This window comes from Salvia hispanica, chromosome 6 (assembly GCF_023119035.1).
Source record: "Salvia hispanica cultivar TCC Black 2014 chromosome 6, UniMelb_Shisp_WGS_1.0, whole genome shotgun sequence".
Taxonomy (NCBI): domain Eukaryota; kingdom Viridiplantae; phylum Streptophyta; class Magnoliopsida; order Lamiales; family Lamiaceae; genus Salvia; species Salvia hispanica.
Window position 1 is genome coordinate 2,679,945 of NC_062970.1, and position 18,736 is coordinate 2,698,680.

The window sequence follows — 18,736 nt, forward strand, 5'->3', positions numbered from 1 at the left end:
TTCCAGTTTGAATTGTTCAACGTTATCTATTTTATAACTAAAATAGGTTGAAGTTGTGAATAGTGCAATTTAATAGCTGTGGCCCGAGTTGAGGCCTGACGGTTATAGGAATTGTGGGCTGAAACTCTAATTTAGAGGAATAATGAGGTGGAAGAGACTTGGGACTGAAATGGGGATGGAGTTAATGATGCTTTATATGCCCCACGTAGCATATCTCATTTAATGAAGCATGTAGCAGACTAATATGCGTTGATAATGTATCGATAATTATAAATAGTCCACCTAGATTTTTTAGAGAAGATATTTTTTTATGTCACCTGCTGAATCTATTGCATGACATTTCAAATTTCAATTTTCAATTAAAATAATTGAAATTTAAAAATAATAAAAGGTACTTTTAAATTTATAAAGCTAATAATCTTGTTATGAAAACCAAAATAAAATTGTAAAAGAATAATCCTATTCTAATGCTTATATCACCCTAATCCAAAATCAAGACTAAATTTCCACCCTTGGATTTTAAAATGAGTGGATAAGATTAAAGCTCACAAAATCTCAATAAATAGTAGACAAAATATCAACAAAAGGGTAATATCGTCATTATATTATCATATAATAATTTTCGTTAGCGTTTTTTTATATCAACATTGTGTATTACAAATATCAATAATATGATATTAGAATATCAACACAAGGACAAGAAAATATCAACACATTTTTATTGAGATTGGACATGCATAATATTGAGATTTTGCCTACAATATATTGAGATTTTTTGTTCTATTTGTTGAAAATAGCTGCTTATCAACATGTACGAAAATTGAAATATAATTTATCAAATTTCATCACCCGAACATCGTCGGAACATGTGCAATTGAGATCTCGTTGGAATCCTTATTAAATTATCTTTAATTTGATATATTTTTTGCTGAAAAAATAATTTAAATTGAGAGAGTTACGTAAATTTAAAGATTTGAGATGATTTTGAGGAGAGAGAAAGTAGTTAGTTATAATTACTACATATAGGATTTGACATTAATACCTTTTTAATTTAATTAATAATTATTTAAATTTAAAATATATTACACTTGACATTATATTAACCACAAGATCTTCTAATCTAATGGTTGAAAATTGATCTCAATTTGGAATTGATAATTAGTTAGTAATTGATTATGTCCCTGGTAGAGATATTCTAATTTAGTGCAATGAATTTTTGATGATAAGTGAACTACTACAAAATTTTAAATTTAAAAAAAAACTTACAAATAAGTGAAAGTGAATTAGTACTAAATCTTACTGCTATGCAGTCTCACATTATTTAATTACTGTATTTTTTGGAATCGTAGTTCGATTGTATATTTGTTAATTCCCGTTTACAAATTGGGGCAAAATTGATGCAAAATTAGGGTTTAAGGCAGACCAACCAACTCCTCCTGCTGCTGCTGAGCAGGCAATTGACTTGGTTAGAATTTTCATCTTCGACTTTGCGCATATGAATCATAATTACTTGTTTAGTTACATTACATGCATGCAATCCCGTGTAAGAAACCAGAAATTTGTTTGCTGTGGTCAATCTAGGCTTCTGTTTTTTCTGCACCGAGCTGAATTTGGTGTGTGCGCATTCTCTATTTGCTCTGAAATATGAAAACGTGGATAATTACTTCTTATGGAATTTGACTCTCTGCATTTTGGGATTGTGAGATATTCTGAATTCTGTGGTTGGTTTAAATGGTCAATGTAGGTCGCTATACCATTTCTGCTTTAATTATGTTGTCTGAATCATTTGTGAGATTGAGTGAGTTTTCCGGGTGGGTACGCTGTTTTTGTTCGGCTATCCAATCCTATCTATGTGCATTGACCGGCACCGCAATGGCTAGTTCATGTAACATGGGTCTGGAAGAGTAGAGTTAAAAAAGGAAAAGAGGGATACCTTTCTGATAGTTTAACCCTCTTTGTTTCTGATGGTTTGTTACAGATAAGTGGCGTTGCTAGTATAATCTTGGAGAAGTAAAATTTGTTGATCTTGTTTTGGCAAGTTAAACTTTTAAGTAGCAGAAGATGGAAGGTTCTCCTACATCCATGAAAAGGAAACAACCAGAAGAGGGTTCGCAAGAACAACAGGAAAGCCAGGTGCAAGAATCTGTCTCGAAGAGGCGTAGCTTATCTAGGACATGCGTGCACGAGGTGGCAGTGCCCAGCGGATATGTTTCAACCAAGGATGAATCAACTCATGGCACCCTGGCAGATCCCATTTATAACGGGGAGCGAGCTAAGACCTATCCATTTAAGCTTGATCCTTTTCAGGAGGTTTCTATTTCTTGTTTGGAGAGAAATGAGTCTGTTTTAGTCTCCGCCCACACTTCTGCTGGGAAAACTGCAGTTGCAGAATATGCAATTGCCATGGCTTTTAAAGAGAAGCAGCGGGTCGTATATACTTCTCCTCTAAAAGCTCTGAGCAATCAGAAGTACAGAGAGTTAAGTCAAGAGTTTTCAGATGTTGGATTGATGACAGGTGATGTCACACTTTCACCTAATGCAAGTTGTTTGGTGATGACTACGGAAATCCTGAGGGCAATGCTTTATAGGGGTTCTGAGGTATTGAAGGAAGTTGCTTGGGTTATATTTGATGAGATACATTACATGAAGGATCGTGAAAGAGGTGTAGTTTGGGAAGAAACTATTATCTTCTTGCCCCCCGCCATCAAGATGGTCTTTCTTTCTGCCACTATGTCAAATGCGACTGAGTTTGCTGAATGGATATGTAATATACACAAACAACCTTGTCACGTGGTTTACACAGATTTTAGGCCGACACCTCTACAACACTATGTGTTTCCTGTGGGTGGCTCTGGTTTATATCTCGTAGTTGATGAGAATGAGCAGTTTAAAGAAGGTAACTTTTTGAAGCTTCAGGAAACTTTCAGTACTCAAAATTCTGTTGATGGGAGCAAGAGTGCGAATTCCAAAGGCAATGGCAGAATCGCTAAAAGTGGAAATGCTTCAAGCGGTTCCAACATATACAAAATTGTCAAGGTTAGTTGGCATCAGAGGATGCTGTGCTCAGTTAGAAGCTAGGTATCTATATTATACTCCCTCTGTCCCCCAAAAATAGTCTTCTTTTGTCATTTTAGTTTGGCCACAAAATTAGGCCACTTTCTATTTTTGGAAACCTTTTCACCATACATTACACTACCAATAAGGTGGGTTCCGCTATCCACTAACACTACTTCAATTACTTTTCTCTTTCTCTCTCATACTTTACCAATTTCCATTAAAACTCGTGCCGTCCCAAAAGTCCCTATTTTTAGGGGAAGGATGTAGTATAGACATGCAGAATTATCCATTTTTGTCGATTTTATGGCTTTTTCTTATTCTTGTTGTTTTATTGTATTCTCACAAAGTTGTTGATTGCAGATGATAATGGAACGAAAATTCCAACCAGTCATAATTTTTAGTTTTAGCAGAAGAGAGTGTGAACAACATGCCATGTCCATGTCCAAACTTGATTTCAACACTCCAGAGGAGAAGGATGTTGTGGGGGAAGTGTTTCGAAATGCTATCCTATGCTTGAGTGAGGAGGATAGAAATTTGCCTGCCATAGAATTAATGTTGCCATTACTTCAGCGAGGCATTGCTGTTCATCATTCTGGTTTGCTTCCTATCATTAAAGAACTTGTAGAGCTTCTCTTTCAAGAAGGGCTTGTTAAGGCCCTATTTGCCACAGAAACGGTATTAACATTTCCGGTCGATCTTTTTAGTTAAAATTTAAAGAAAGTGATACCATGTCTTTCAACAGTGGCATCAAGTTTTTTGGAACTAATGGCATAAAAATATTCTTACACATCTTTTAGTATAAAGTCATATAACTTTATTCTATATTATGTTGTAAGCTAATTTTTTTTACTTGCATTATATGCCAGTTTGCAATGGGGTTGAACATGCCAGCAAAAACTGTTGTTTTTACAAATGTAAAAAAATGGGATGGTGACAGTCATCGTTATATCGGATCTGGTGAATATATCCAGGTGAGTATTTTTATTATTTAAAAATATGTGCACTGTATCTGCTACCTTACACGGCTCTTAACATATATTTGCATGTAGATGAGTGGCAGAGCTGGACGTCGTGGTAAAGATGAGCGTGGTATTTGCATTATAATGATTGATGATAAGGTAAGGATGATATTCTCCTGGTTTCATTGAGACTTGGGAAACATCTCCCTCCCTATTTGGAAATATTTTCTCACTAAAGGATGATTTGTAGAGAGCATTTATGTGCTTGTAGTAGTATCAATCTATATACCTTAATAGATATAACTACAGAACCTCAAAATCTAATTGAGTAATTCCTTTAGCATCTTCCACTAGCCATGAACAAGCAGGCGCCATGTTGTGCTTCCAAACCTAATAATTACTCAAGCATTGAGCTATACTGAGTTTCTAACAATATACTGTTCAATTTTTTTTTTTTTATCTCAAGAGATGACCGTTCTTACTTCTTAGTGAAAACCATGATGTTGGTCAATTGCAATCTCTCCTTGTCCAGAATCAAACCCAAGGGAAATAACTTTTCCTCTACAGGAGTAGAAAAATCATGATTTAGATACCAGACTATGTGAGTTCCTACCCCCTACAAATGATACTTTGAAGTTTCTCCTCAATCATATATTTAAAATATTATATGAAACCAGAATAGTCTTAGCTAAAAGCTTTCTATAAATATCCTTAATAGATGTCTGTGTAAATGTACAAATGTCAAATATGTAGTATAAAATATCTGTAAACGTGAAAAGTATTTGCATTAAAACATGAAAATATGTTGAGAATATATTAATGTCTGATGTGCATTTTATAAAGATAAAAGTTTGCATGCTACTCACAAATTTAATTTATAGATATTAGATATATATGTAACTGTAGTTCTATTTATCTTGAGTTGGAATAGAAAAAAAAAGAAGATGAGATAGGTGTTCTTGGAAAGATAAAGTTTTTGTTCAAAGGTATGCGAATTGTCACAAGCCTAAATAAATCACCTTTTAATGAAGAAACTATCACTGTTTTAGCTCTATGTTGTTATGTTTCTTGATTGTTATTGGTCTTCCTTCAAATTGTCGTTGCCTCTAATCTGGTTAAAATTGGCAATTGAATAGATTTTGTGTACTAATAATTCTTCTAATCTGTTTTGTTTAATATAAAGAACAGTTTATCTTAATTATCTTCCATACTTCCACATTGACATCAGATGGAGATGAATACACTTAAAGACATGGTTTTGGGAAAACCAGCACCTTTGGTCAGTACTTTCAGGTTGAGTTATTACTCAATTCTAAATTTAATGAGTCGTGCCGAAGGACAATTCACAGCTGAGCATGTTATCAGAAACTCATTCCATCAATTTCAGCATGAGAAGGTTTTACTTATAACTTGATTTTCCAATGCTCTCATAGGTTTCTTCATAATTTCTAAATCTAAGAAATTTCTGCTTTTTTAGGCTTTACCTGACATTGGAAAAAAAGTTTCACAGCTCGAACAGGAAGCTGCTGTGCTTGATGCTTCTGGAGAGGTAGGCATTTGCTTTCACCAGGAGCTTGGAAGTTCTTTTTAAGGATTAAATCATATGTAACAGAGTTATCCTATTTCACCTACTAGGCTGAGGTGGCTGAGTATCACCGGCTTAAGCTTGAGTTGGCTGAACATGAAAAGAAAATGATGGCAGTGATAACACAACCTGAAAGAGTTCTCTCTTTCCTTCTACCTGGTAGACTGGTATGTCCCAGTATGGCTGTTTCTGATTACATCTTGATTGCCTAGGATGCATGTTTGGCCAACCTTATTTGTGGCTCATTTCCAGTTCTCTTCTGATATATAGTTGCTGTTTCTTTATAGAACAACTTATCTGTTGGGTTGGTTGAGTCTAGTTTTACGGTTTATACTTGACTCCGTTGTTTCTAACTTAGAACTTCTTCTGTAACTTTGCAGGTCAAGGTAAGAGAAGGAGGAACAGATTGGGGTTGGGGAGTTGTTGTCAATGTGGTGAAGAAACCGCATGCCGTCTCAAGTTCTATGCCAGCTGAACTTGCTTCTTCACGTGGTAACAACTATATTGTGGATGTTTTGCTTCACTGCTCTATCAGCACAAGTGAAAATGGTTCTCAACCAAAACCCTGTCCTCCTCGTCCTGGAGAAGAAGGTGAAATGCATGTGGTAAGTTGATATTTCTAAAGAGAAGGTGGTCGTGAGTCGTGACTGAACATATTTATATAACGTTATCTTACTGCAACTGGCACGTGACCCTTGTGATTCATGTACTTATTTTATTCAACAGGTTCCTGTACAGTTGCCTCTTCTTTCTGCACTTAGCACACTTAGAATATCGGTTCCTTCTGACATACGGCCGAAGGAAAGTCGGCATACTGTTCTTCTTGCTGTGCAACAGCTTGAAAAGCGCTATCCACAAGGCTTTCCAAAGCTCAATCCAGTGAAGGTGTGAATTGTTATTTTGTTGGTTTGATGCTGCTTTATTTTTTTTTAATTTTGCGCAATGACTACTTTGAGAAATTGTTGTGTTTGGGAGTTTTGTGGCTACATAAAAGAGCCTCCTTTTTATTTAAATTGTGTGTCATATTGTTGCTCTGACATTCGGCTTGGAATATTTCTAGGTCTTATTGCGAAATTATGGAATTTTGATTTTATCTACTATCGCCAATTAAGTGCCCTGGTTCATGCGATGCGATATGTTTAGCATAATTTATTGCTTATAATTACTCCAAAAATTTGACTTTATTCTGTATGAATACTTATGTGAAATCAAGACAGAATTGGAGAGGTACCAAGAAAAATAGAAGGCATGAGCTAAAGGTGTGCTGGTGATGGGGAAGAAGTAATGGTGTACCAGTCAATTTAATGCTACACTTTTTGATGATTATAACTGTATCATCACTGACTGTCTCACTGTGTGCATCATGCAACTCCTGTTGTGGTTTGGTCTTTTGTGTTAAGACTTATAAATTGCCTTACATGTTTCATAATTGCATTTGCACCTTATTATGAATTTATGACTTGTAATGTTCCTTATCCGTGCCTGGGTCTAAAAACAAGTTCATATATCTGATATCCTCAAAATATGTCTGTTATATGAAACAATTTTTTGCTGGACCGAGACTGGAGAGGGCATCTGTTTCTGAAATATTTGCATAACTGTGCCAGGATATGGGAGTTGAAGAGCCTGAATTTGTTGAGTTGGCTAGCCAAATCGATGAGCTTGAGCATAAGTTGCTCATTCATCCCCTGCACAAGGTATGTGAAAGTGCCTTCCTCTCGCTGACATTTGGTTCAGTTTGCTTGTTTTTCATTAATCTGATACCACTAGGCTTAGCTGGGAATTTTTTCAGCATGCTAATCAGCACTTTTGCCCATATTTTCCTAATTCATATTGTCACTCAATTCCAGTCACAAGACGTACATCAGATTTCAAGTTTCCAGAGAAAAGCAGAAGTCAGTCATGAAATTCAACAGCTGAAGTCGAAAATGCGTGATTCTCAGGTACTTCTGTCTTGATTTTTACATCCTGCCTTAGGCTTTCTGCACTGGCTTCTTACTCAAGATTGTTCAATACTACCCAATAGTTGTATATCCAATATACATTCAGCTTTTTATGTTATCTTTACTAATGAATTGTGTGAGTCCCTTCTTCTGTTTACCTTCCTTGGTAACTATATTTGAAGTCTTTGCCTTTAAGGTTGGCTTCATGGTTTCAAATACATCATGCTTATTGATTAATTTTATGAACTATTCTCCTTTTCTTTTCTTCTCCCCCCCTGTTGGGTTGTAGTACTAACCAAATACGTACTTGAACTTTTCTTAAGCTTCAAAAATTTCGTGACGAACTTAAGAATCGATCGCGGGTTCTCAAAAGACTGGGTCATATTGATGATGACGGTGTTGTTCAGTTGAAGGGACGTGCAGCTTGCCGGATAGACACTGGAGATGAGCTCCTTGTCACAGAATTGATGTTCAATGGTGAGCTCCCTAGAAGTGATAGATAACTCAAATACAAGTATGCTTCTTGTAGCAGCTAGTTCAAGCAGCAACTATCATTTCTCTGACTTTTGTTGGTGTACACCGATAAGTTACATAGTTTTCTTTAGCTTTCATATATATGTGCTTGCTGACAATTTTTAGTTCGATAATAGTTTCAATTCTTCAATAATGCATTGTAATTGCTTAAGTTAGTTTATCCTTTCCATGGCACCTGCTTTAATGCATTCGAACTTGGTAACAAACCGTAGTGTGCTTATTTGTGGTTCTGTGTATCTCTGGACAGGTACCTTCAATGATCTTGATCATCATCAAGTTGCAGCTCTGGCTAGTTGCTTTATTCCTGGGGACAAGTCAAGTGAACAGATACATTTAAGAGCTGAACTTGCTAAACCTTTGCAACAACTTCAAGATAGTGCCAGAAGGATAGCTGAGGTGTGTTTAAATTTGATTTACTAACTGTTTTTCCTAATTATTTTCCCTGGAAAGTTAGTTCCCCAGCAAATATATACATATATATACTATATAGTGAGTTACTCCATCCGTCCCAGAAAATTTGTCGCATTTCATTTTCTGCGTTGTGAAAAAATGATAATAAATAGTTAGAGTGCGGAGAGAGTAAAGTAAGAGAGACTTGAAAATGAAATGTGACAAATTTTCTGGGACGGAGGGAGTATATTTAATGACAAATTTAATATAATGTGTTTTGCAGATACAACGCGAGTGTAAACTTGAAATAAATGTTGATGAATACGTCGAAGCATCGATTAGACCCTTCTTGATGGATGTGATTTATTGTTGGTCAAAGGTCGGTATGGTGTTACACTATCTCCTACATGGCATGTAAAACTGTTAGTGATGCTGAAAGCCGCACCTTGTTGACTATCTTGTGGAATATAGCCAGTCTTTATAAATTACCAAGGATGCATGACATTTTACTTAATTGATATACTTAACAAAAATTTTCATTAACTTCTGTCTATATGGCTGCTAGCGCATATGTTGAATCATTATCACCTTATTGTTGTAAATTTGCAATTTGAATATTCGGTTGGAAATTTTCCTTACCAACTACTGTTAAGGAACATGCTAAAAATACCCACTTGTATATATGTAGAGTCTACCCAAATTGTCTAAAATAGCCCCAAATCACTGATTTCAAAACATGTCACACATTGAAGGGTTTTTCTCCGTTCACTTAAATGTGGTACTATGTTTTTACAAAAGTAGAATGCATTTTACATATGAGAAGTGGGTACTTTTACCCTTTACGACTTCTCTTTTAACATAAGATATTGAAGTCTGTTAAATTGTTTTTATGCATTTGAAGTTTTATTGTTGTTGTTTTTGATCCTTTTCAAAATTGATCCCTCCATTTTTTTCAGGGAGCATCTTTTGCAGATGTAATTCAAATGACTGATATTTTCGAAGGTAGCATCATAAGGTTGGCTAGAAGGCTTGATGAATTTTTGAATCAGGTAACAGTTTCATCATTTTCCATTTGTCCTTTCCAATAGTAGAATTGTGTTTCAGTTTTTCTTTCTCTTACCACTTCTTGCATAATTAGATAGAAAGTCATTTTCACATCATTTTGATTTGCGCCTTCCTTCCACGAGGTTGCTTTCATTGTATGCAACTAGAAAATTAGACAATGAAGTGCTGTGAATATGTATTTTTTATTTATCATTTTTTGCAAATAGTGAACATATATATTGTTTATTTTTCTGCCAGTAGCACTTGAGATCAGTTTTAATTTATGAAGATTGTGATTCGTGAGTTTGCAGTTGAAAGGTGCTGCTCATGCGGTTGGCGAGGCTGGTCTAGAGGAAAAATTTACAGCTGCTAGTGAAGGCATTCGTCGGGGGATAATGTTTGCAAATTCGTTATATCTTTGAAGTGATTGAAACTACTGATACATTGCTGCTAGTGAAGAGACTTGACTATACCAGTGAAGTTGCACATGTTTGCCTTTCTGAAGTTAGATTTATAACATACTCTCAATTTCTGGAATCAGATAGCTACCTGATGTGATCTTGACTCTGGCCAAGAACCAAAGGCATCGAGGGCCCGAAATTGATCCAGCTAGGAGTCCAGCTCGGCCCAATGTGAAGAACTTGGTTCGAGTGCGACTTGTCAAGATTAGGACCGAGACGTGTAATATTTGTAATAGTTATATTGTTTCAATGCATAGGGTAGGGAGTTTATCTTTTCAATAGATGAGAGAATAGGTTTGCTTACAATTTTTCTATAAAAGGATAGTGTAGCTTTCCAATCGTAGGAGCTTGTTATTTTTATTTTAATTGATGATTTTTGTTCTTGAGTTTATTGTCTTTAATTCCTATTTAGAAATCATGTAGTACTAGTATTGTAGCCGCTATTGTTTATCGACTTATCGATCAAACTCTCGCATTCAAACCTGGTATTGTTGTCATTCTATCTTATAAAATCCTAAAAAACAGTAATATTAGGATGTGAGAAGTCGCCATCTAGGTTCTGTCTCACATTCGAGCATGGCATCTGTTTCTTCCGTTTGCGCGTGGAAGGTTGCCCACTCACTAGAGTCGACGTTGCTTCCAACCCATGCCCTCTGGTTCTGTTCGACAGCAACTGAGTTCCGCTGCTGATTATTTTGGTTCCACCGTCTGTTCTTATGGAAGATCAGCCCATTACAGCCCCAAATCAAAACTGTCTATCAAGTTCGATCTCACCAACTGTTCATCTTTGGAACAAGGCGTTCTATAACAATTCAAAATTAAATTCAAAATTATAAATCACTTAAAATATGGTGAAATTGCCATTAAAATAACGAAATTTGATCAAATTCTATTATTTCCAGCACCTTCCAAAGTTCAAATGATTTTTTCCAAATGTGATGCTGAGTTGACACATGATGCAGAGTTAATATCATGTAACATACAATAAGCAAAGATAATGTTACTGAAATAAGATTATAATGAATCTTGGAATTTCAGCCAGGTTTAGTACAGCATCATGTGAACCAGAATTTTCTGGGTGGCCTCCCTGCATCTTCATCTTGCATATGCTGCCACAAAAATTAAAAGAGGGGGGTTACTACCAGAAGAAAGTCGCAAATCGCAACCATGGGAAAGGCGAATCTCAACGTGCCTGATTGTACACAAGTAATGAAAGTCTCAAGCATTCACAAGAATTTATAAGATCAGAGCAACCAAATCAAGAGTAGCAAAAAAGAATAACCAACTAGAAACACAACATTGCTAGTTAGTACTGAACACCCCTTAACATTTAAGTGTGTGGATATATGTTGCATTCGGTTCAACTAAAGGTTAAAAGGTGACCAGGGTATATGAAAACAGCCGTAGTAGACATAGTTTCCGCTGCCGTGAAGATAAAGATGATGATAATAAGACAACATAATAAAACATCAAATAAACAGAGACGGCACATACCGGTCAAAGTTACACAGACAGATACATTGTTTTACAGAAGACTCTTATGTTTCATTTGATAATCTTCAAAGTTATACGATAAGAGACATCTTTGTATAAAAGGAAGCTAAGATCAAAGTATTTCCACACCAATAAAGTTGAGAGAAGCAAAATTAGTTATCACCTTCAGTTGGTGCATCGACCATCGAGTCAAGAGAAACCAAATGGCATATGGTAACTAACAACTCGCGTGTGCTATCACAGACAATTTAACAACCAGAAGAAGGATCATAATGTTTAATGGCAGTGATGATAAAATATCACTAGAAACTCATGACCATGACCGGAGAACAACAATACCATTTCCCGAAGCAATATTTTGGTGGTAGACTTGAATGAAGACACGTACATACACAAAAGGAACGTAACCGTGGCTTTATACATTAATAAATGACACTAAGAAATTAGAAAGGTATATAGGTATATCTCAAATGATCATGATCCATGTCTACTACATTCCCCCTGAAACTTTTACGATTAAATGCACAGATTGGGAATCCGCAATACCTACGAGAAATACCCTTCCAACAACACTACGGATAGAGTCCAGTGCACCCTTCACTGGTGAATGGACATGATGTCCAGCTACCAAAAACGATGAAAGGCGTTATATGCCCAACGAGTTCCTACAGATTACTATCAGCAAACACTACCCAATACATTGCTTGCCTGAAACAATCTCTCTAAAGTCTCCAAATTATCTTCTCAACTACAGCCATCAAAGTAATTCTATGTTCAAACCCTCTCAATACAGTCTGGATAAATTTTCAGATATTCACCAAACAAACACTCGTTCAAACCAAGAACACAAGCTAAAATCTGAAAAGAGCTAATTTTCTTTCTGATCAACAATAATACTAGAAGATCGAATCGAATTTGATCTCAGAAACCACCGATAGACTATACAAAACCAACAATTTCGCACACATTTCGACCAAATTTGACATTTCGCACAAATGAAGCTCATGAATTGGGGGAAATTAAAAGAAAACGTACAAATTCCTTGACGACGCCTTTGTAGACGAGGATGGGGACGGCGACGCCGAAGATCCCGACGAGGGCAAGGTTGCGACGGGTCCACCGGAAATGGTGCTCGAGATTCTCCCTATTAGTCGCCCAGTCCTCGATCCAACGGTTCTTATTGGTCTCCATTCCGCCCCCCATTTTCACCTTCTATTGATTACTACTTTCTCTCTCTAGCCTCAGTCTTCTCTCTTCAAAGGGCTTATATATAATGAAAGTATGAAACTTTATGTATGACAATATTACCCTCAGCCCAGTTTCTGGAATTATAAATCAATTGGGCATTTTTGTGAAAATTAAAATTCTGAGCTTTCCACATCCAAAATCAAAACTCAAATTCTTCGTGGCGATTACCAATCCAATCAGATTCCAATCCAATCGTTACAACCAGGTGTTTTTTTTTTTTATAATTTGAATCATGTTTAATACAATTGAGTTTTGCAATGGCAACCTGCAGTCTACGTGTTCGATGAAATGCCTGAGTGACTGAGCTTGTGTGAATTCTGCAGAAAAATGGCGAGAGGTTTGATTTGGGCGAGTGCTGAGGATTTGGCTCGGAACAGGGGGCGGGTTCTGTCGCTGTACCGGCAGATACTGAGGAGCCTGAACTCACCCGATCTGCCGTTCAACTTCGCGGCGCGGCTGGCGAAGAAGGCGGAGGCTCGCGCGATCTTCGTGGTGGCGGCGGAGGAGCGATCCGTCCACAACATCGAGGACCTCATAGACACCGGCGAGTACGCTCTCTCGCTTCTCAAGAAAGGCCAAATCCCCAAATATAGTTTGTCTAGCTGAGCTGCAACGGCGAGGTGTTGGGATTTAACATAACATTAGCCATTTTTGAAGCTGGGATTCTGCATTCATCTATTTTCCATATTTCGATTTCGAAAAAATAAGGTTTTGAACTTGATTTTCGGTTTGAGAATGCATGAATAGTTATAATTATCGATTCGATCTTATCTCTTCAACATGTGAAAAATGATAGTGATATTTTTTGCATGGTTTAGATATATAGATTATGATACAAGGATTAATATGTGAGAATTAAAAATTTTAAAATGAAAAGATCAAAAATTAAATAGTACTAGTACATTATAAAAAGACTGTATTAGAATATTTTTTTAAAAAAAATAGTAGAAAGAAAGAAATAGTATAGTAATTAATTTTTTGGTATACCCCTCTTAGTTATATGCCAATGCACTATTGATTTCTATTCTAATATAACTTCGAAACTGTGGCAACAAACTTTGATTAATTAATGCACATAGTATAATCATAAACACTTGAACAAAATTAAATAAATAAAGTATAGATTTTGGCTATCAAGATTTGGACGTTAAATCAATATTCATCGCGATGATAGTAATGATCAATATTTCGTTATGAAATCTAATCAGTCTGGACTCAATTTAATTAACATAATCTATTAAAGGGGTGCTTTTGCTAAGTTTTGCTAAGTTTTTAAGTTGTTAAACTCTCCTAACTCATCGACGTATTGTATTAAAAATATCAATACGATGATATCAATATGTCAACACATAATTTTGTTGGCATTTTTAAACACTACATTGATGAGTTAACAAATTAGCAACTTAAGAAAAGCTAGCAACGGATCACACCACATCTATTTATAGGGTAGTGATAAAATGCAAACTCTATATATCTAACAAAATCTAAACTTTTCAACAAAATGTCAACTCAGTATAAAAACACAGTGTCAATTGTGTTAATATTTTCTATTATTATTATTTTGTAATCCATTGATATTTTTTAATAGTACAGATCATAGTTTAAAGTTTGCATGATATTTAGAATTTGCATTTAATTACATTCCTCTATTTGATTACATTCCTCTATGTATAATGGTAATATTCATATAAATCTTTGTGGATCTCTTAGATCAGATCAGATCACATCATTCAATATTATATAACTGAAGTTTAAAAATCTTGTGTATGATTTATGGGAATTCTCTCCACAAATTCTCTGAGTATGTCTATTTGAGGTTCAAATCAATCGATAAAGTGACGGAAGTTGCAATCCTTCATCTACAAAAAGAAAATTTGCAATAGGTATATTTTGAACACAAGCATGTCTATATTTGTTTCATATCTGTCTAATTGTATTTATATAAAACATACTAGTATAATTTTTCAGAAATCATCCTATTAGATTATCAGGACTAAGATCTTCAAACCTTGATCAACATAGAAATTATCACATTAGTAATAATGAATCTCTCTAATATACACTCCATCCAAGCGTCAAATGTACCCTTAAAATATCCACTTAACAAAACTCATAATATTTCCACAGTAAATCATTTTGTTAATAGTCGGTCCGAATCACCTAATTCTTTTTCTACACCACCTCCTGCTTCATTTCTCATAAACATAAAATATGTTAGTGGGTCTATTAGTTATGTTTGTAAAAAGTGGAATAGGAGATGGTGTAAGAAAAGAATTAGGTGATTCGGACTTAATAGTTGCTTTGCTTAAAATTTTAATTGTAAAGTTAGTTGAAAATTCATTAATTACATTTTGGTTGTCTTCACGTGTCTCGATTACCAAGGACAACAACCCCCCTTCAAAATCATTGCATTAAGCATTAACATAGGATTCTTCGGAATTTAATCTGAAATTCTGCAGAAATTCTCCTTGTTTTTCGCCTTAGATCTCTCACTCTCGCTCATATCCACACAACTCATGTAAAATCTCTCTCACTCAAACTCAAATTTATCCCTCTTTTGTTTTAAAAAAGGGTTTTCAATGTAAATGTGTTGGTGTGTGTGTGTGTGTGTCTTAAAAAGGTTTTTTTTCGAAGAAAATGGTAAAGCCTATGTTGTCTGTAGCTCCAATACCTTCGCATTGCATGTGTATGTGTTCTGATTTATGTCTTTTTGTGGTTACTGTCATGAATATTGGATTTTTGTGGCACTAGAAGTTAGAATTTTCTCCCTTTTTTTTGTGCCTAAAACAGAGTAAGGAGAAGCCTGTGCATGTTCCTTTAACATACATTGCTCTTCTTTGAAATTTTGAGACTATAATTTTCTTGGGCTTTTGCACAATAATTCACACAAAATAATGAAAATTGGACTGGCGTTTAGGTCTTGTTGGGGAATGATACTTGTTTCTGATCTTTGTTTCCTTTTAAATCATGCATATAAACTGGAAATTCCACATTAAATGTTTTCTGTTTTGGTATTACCTTTTGATTGGAGGTTAATTACATTGAAGAATTAGTTTCCATGTTTAAAACAACCACAGATTTAAGGTTTGAGTATTTGAAAGTCAATATTGCACCCTAGAAAATGTGGTTGAATGTGCCCTGATTTCGACATGGAAATGGAAACGTACCGCGTAGAAAAACCTTTTGATAGAACGAAAAAAGTTCCAATGTCATCTGTTAGATTGGATTGTACAAGATGTTGTTGTTTTAGACCGTTGTATAAGTAATGCCCTTTGTTATGTTCGACATATACCATGTGTGTAAGTACTATGCGATCTTCGTGTTAGCCACATTTGGAAGTTGCTATGAAGCCTCGTATTGCTACTGAACTCTACCCCCATGAATTTGTTCACCATTTTGTTCATTATGTCAACTGTCCGACAGATGGATTTGTATAAAATGTTTTGTTTTAGTATGATTGTACACGATGATACTTAAGTAGACCGTTATATATATACACGCAGTGCCCTTTGTCACGTTCGAGATATATCATATGTGTGAGTACTATGGGCTCTTTGAGCAGTTTGAGCTAGCCAGTTTTGGAAGTTGTTTCATTATTACACTATATCTAAATAAGAATTCGAGTTTATTCATTTCCAGCTGATAAAGATGCCTTTACTTCTCTGCCATTTCGTGACACCGCCTCTAATTGTGTTTTTCGTTCTTTTTGCATATCTTGGTTGCTCATTTATTATGGAGTTTCAGGATATTCTGTGTTGACGAGTTCCTAGTTCTTGCGTCTTCTTAGCAAGTTAGGCGGGTAAGGGATTTGATCAATCGTTGAATTCAGGAACTTAGATAATGAAGGCAACTCTGCAGCCGCAGTCTTTGGAAGTTACTATCAAAGTTGAAAGAGACAAAAATGTCGGTGAATCTTCAACCACCGTTGATCACGTGAATAATGCTGAAGGAGAACGCAATGCATCAAATCCTTCCATTCCCCTGGGGACCCCGACTACATTTCCTGACGACATAGTGGACTTGTGTTCTGATGAAGATGTCGAAAATCACGACACAGACACTGAAGGAAATAAAACATCTGAAAATTCTCAGTATCAGTTGGTGCTATATGTTCCATCTGTCAATGAAGCCGGTAACGGCAAAGATGCGCCAGGTGGTCCGGGTCCCATTAGTTGTCTGTCTCCTCCGAAGAAACCACACCCATTTTCTGACCGGACCCCGAGGGTTTTGCCATCGGTAGGGCTCTTCGCTGTTCAGTGTGCCAGCTGTTTCAAATGGAGGCTCGTTCCAACAAAAGAAAAGTACGAGGAAATACGGGAGCATCTTTCAGCGCGCCCCTTCTTCTGTGACACAGCTCGTGAATGGTGTCCAGACGTCTCGTGTGATGATCATCCGGATATAACACAAGATGGCAGTAGAATATGGGCAATCGACAAGCCTAACATACCTCAACCCCCTACTGGTTGGAAAAGGCTTTTGCGAATCAGAGGTGAAGGAAGCGTCAGGTTTGCTGATGTGTACGTATCTATTTCTTTTTCTGTCATACGTTTGTTACTTGCCGTAGCTCTCTTTTATCCTGTAAGAGTTACATATTATTATAACTTGATGAAGATACATGATTTCTTTAGATCCCCTTTTGATTGTCTCAAAATGCCATTTAATTTATCGTCACGATTTCTCTCAGGTACTATGTTGCACCCTCGGGTAAGAGTTTACGTTCTATGTTGGATATTCAAAGGTATGTTCTTGGCATTATTGCAACGGAATTTACCATAACAAGTCTTGGTGGCATTATGTTTTGGAATAGTTGATTGTTTCCTTACTCGTCTTTTCCGGGTTTTCTGATGCTTATTCAAGGTACCTAGATAAACATCCAGAGTACATGACTGAAGAGGTCAGCCTATCAAGGTTTTCCTTCCTAATCCCGAAACCAATACAAAAAAACTATGTGAGGAAGCGACCTGTCCGTCCTGCTTTTCATAACGATGCAGGTGATCCTGGAACACAACAATATCTTCCACCATCAGAAGGTGTTCGTCAACCTGCACGTAAGGATACTCTCCATATTTCACGAAAAGTAGTAATTTTATCAAATGAGTTAGTCGAACTTATCTGCAGTGTCACGGTGGCCTTTTAATTCGATAAACATATTTACACTGGTGAAATCAACCCGAGAATATGTGAATTCTGATGTGGATCCTCGATGTTTGGCTCGTGATTAATTTGATATTTTGTTAATCTGCTAAACATATACACTAGCGAATCAACCAGATAACATGTGAATCTGATGTGGATCCTCGATGTTTAGCTCGTGATTTTCTTGATTTGTTGTAAACTAGAGTTTAGAGGCGGTTTTGCATAGTTACATCATCAGGCAATCGTGTCATTTAAGAAAACTACTCTGTTAATGCTCCAGGCATAACTTGGGTGAGTACGGATGGGGACACGGACTTACAGCCGAGCAGCCCAGCACTTGCTTACAATTACCATTTGGAGGCACCGCCTTCAAATCCCAAAAGCAGTCGACCTGCAAAGAGGCCGAGAACACCATCCCAGAGGAGGTATGCTGATGATTTAGTACCTAACCGCAATGATGCCAGTGTGGAAGAGCCTCTTCACCTCTGATTTCGTAGTTTTTTTATGATCGAAAACTAGCTGATCCTGATTTTTGCTAGCTCGTGGGTTTCGATATATAGTCTATTTTGAATGATATACAAGGTCTGATCAAAGTGCAAGAAAAGCCTAATATTTGTGCTATTTTGAATGCATACACAAGGTCTGATCAAAGTGCAAGAAAAGCTATGTTTTGACTACTATTCTGCACTTGATGTTGTAGTCAACTTTTTTGTTGAGTATAATGCTGAAATTGAATAGAATGTGATATTGGTATCAAGACTTTTGAAAATTCGATGACACCATAAATATACATATAGTGTGACAAAAAAGAATATATTTTTGCAATAGGAGTTCAACTAATACTAAAGTGGATTTGTGATTGATGAGAATGGTCCCTTTTATACA

General features: G+C 36.1%; 4 protein-coding genes across 6 annotated transcripts; 3 read left to right on the forward strand and 1 right to left on the reverse strand.

The window, feature by feature from the left end:
• The first annotated feature begins 1,349 nt into the window (after positions 1–1,349).
• On the forward strand, positions 1,350–10,359 carry LOC125193923 (DExH-box ATP-dependent RNA helicase DExH10). The gene is made up of 17 exons (XM_048091864.1): positions 1,350–1,465; positions 1,979–3,036; positions 3,418–3,732; positions 3,924–4,028; positions 4,107–4,175; positions 5,245–5,412; positions 5,494–5,565; positions 5,652–5,768; positions 5,982–6,206; positions 6,328–6,486; positions 7,209–7,298; positions 7,452–7,544; positions 7,868–8,021; positions 8,326–8,474; positions 8,752–8,847; positions 9,425–9,517; positions 9,824–10,359. Exons 2-17 carry the CDS (start codon positions 2,062–2,064, stop codon positions 9,932–9,934), a joined length of 2,991 nt encoding a protein of 996 aa, XP_047947821.1. The 5' UTR covers positions 1,350–1,465; positions 1,979–2,061; the 3' UTR covers positions 9,935–10,359.
• A 477-nt stretch (positions 10,360–10,836) lies between these two features.
• On the reverse strand, positions 10,837–12,724 carry LOC125193925. Its single transcript, XM_048091866.1, has 2 exons — positions 12,503–12,724; positions 10,837–11,082 (listed from the first exon to the last, which is right to left on the reverse strand). The coding sequence occupies exons 1-2, from the start codon at positions 12,668–12,670 to the stop codon at positions 11,029–11,031; spliced, it is 222 nt and encodes a 73-aa protein (XP_047947823.1). The 5' UTR covers positions 12,671–12,724; the 3' UTR covers positions 10,837–11,028.
• Positions 12,725–12,774: 50 nt separating this feature from the next.
• LOC125193924 lies at positions 12,775–13,494 on the forward strand. The gene is made up of 2 exons (XM_048091865.1): positions 12,775–12,920; positions 13,039–13,494. The coding sequence occupies exon 2, from the start codon at positions 13,043–13,045 to the stop codon at positions 13,319–13,321; it is 279 nt and encodes a 92-aa protein (XP_047947822.1). The 5' UTR covers positions 12,775–12,920; positions 13,039–13,042; the 3' UTR covers positions 13,322–13,494.
• A 1,596-nt stretch (positions 13,495–15,090) lies between these two features.
• Positions 15,091–18,608, forward strand: LOC125192782 (methyl-CpG-binding domain-containing protein 2-like). Of its 3 annotated transcripts, none has more exons than XM_048090432.1 (5): positions 15,091–15,233; positions 16,460–17,232; positions 17,400–17,453; positions 17,573–17,763; positions 18,132–18,608. In XM_048090432.1, exons 2-5 carry the CDS (start codon positions 16,556–16,558, stop codon positions 18,338–18,340), a joined length of 1,131 nt encoding a protein of 376 aa, XP_047946389.1. In that variant the 5' UTR covers positions 15,091–15,233; positions 16,460–16,555; the 3' UTR covers positions 18,341–18,608. The 3 variants fall into 3 exon arrangements, with proteins under 3 accessions (XP_047946389.1, XP_047946390.1, XP_047946391.1); XM_048090433.1 differs by having other exon boundaries at positions 16,545–17,232; XM_048090434.1 differs by lacking the exon at positions 15,091–15,233 and adding an exon at positions 15,340–15,355.
• The last annotated feature ends 128 nt before the right edge of the window (positions 18,609–18,736 follow it).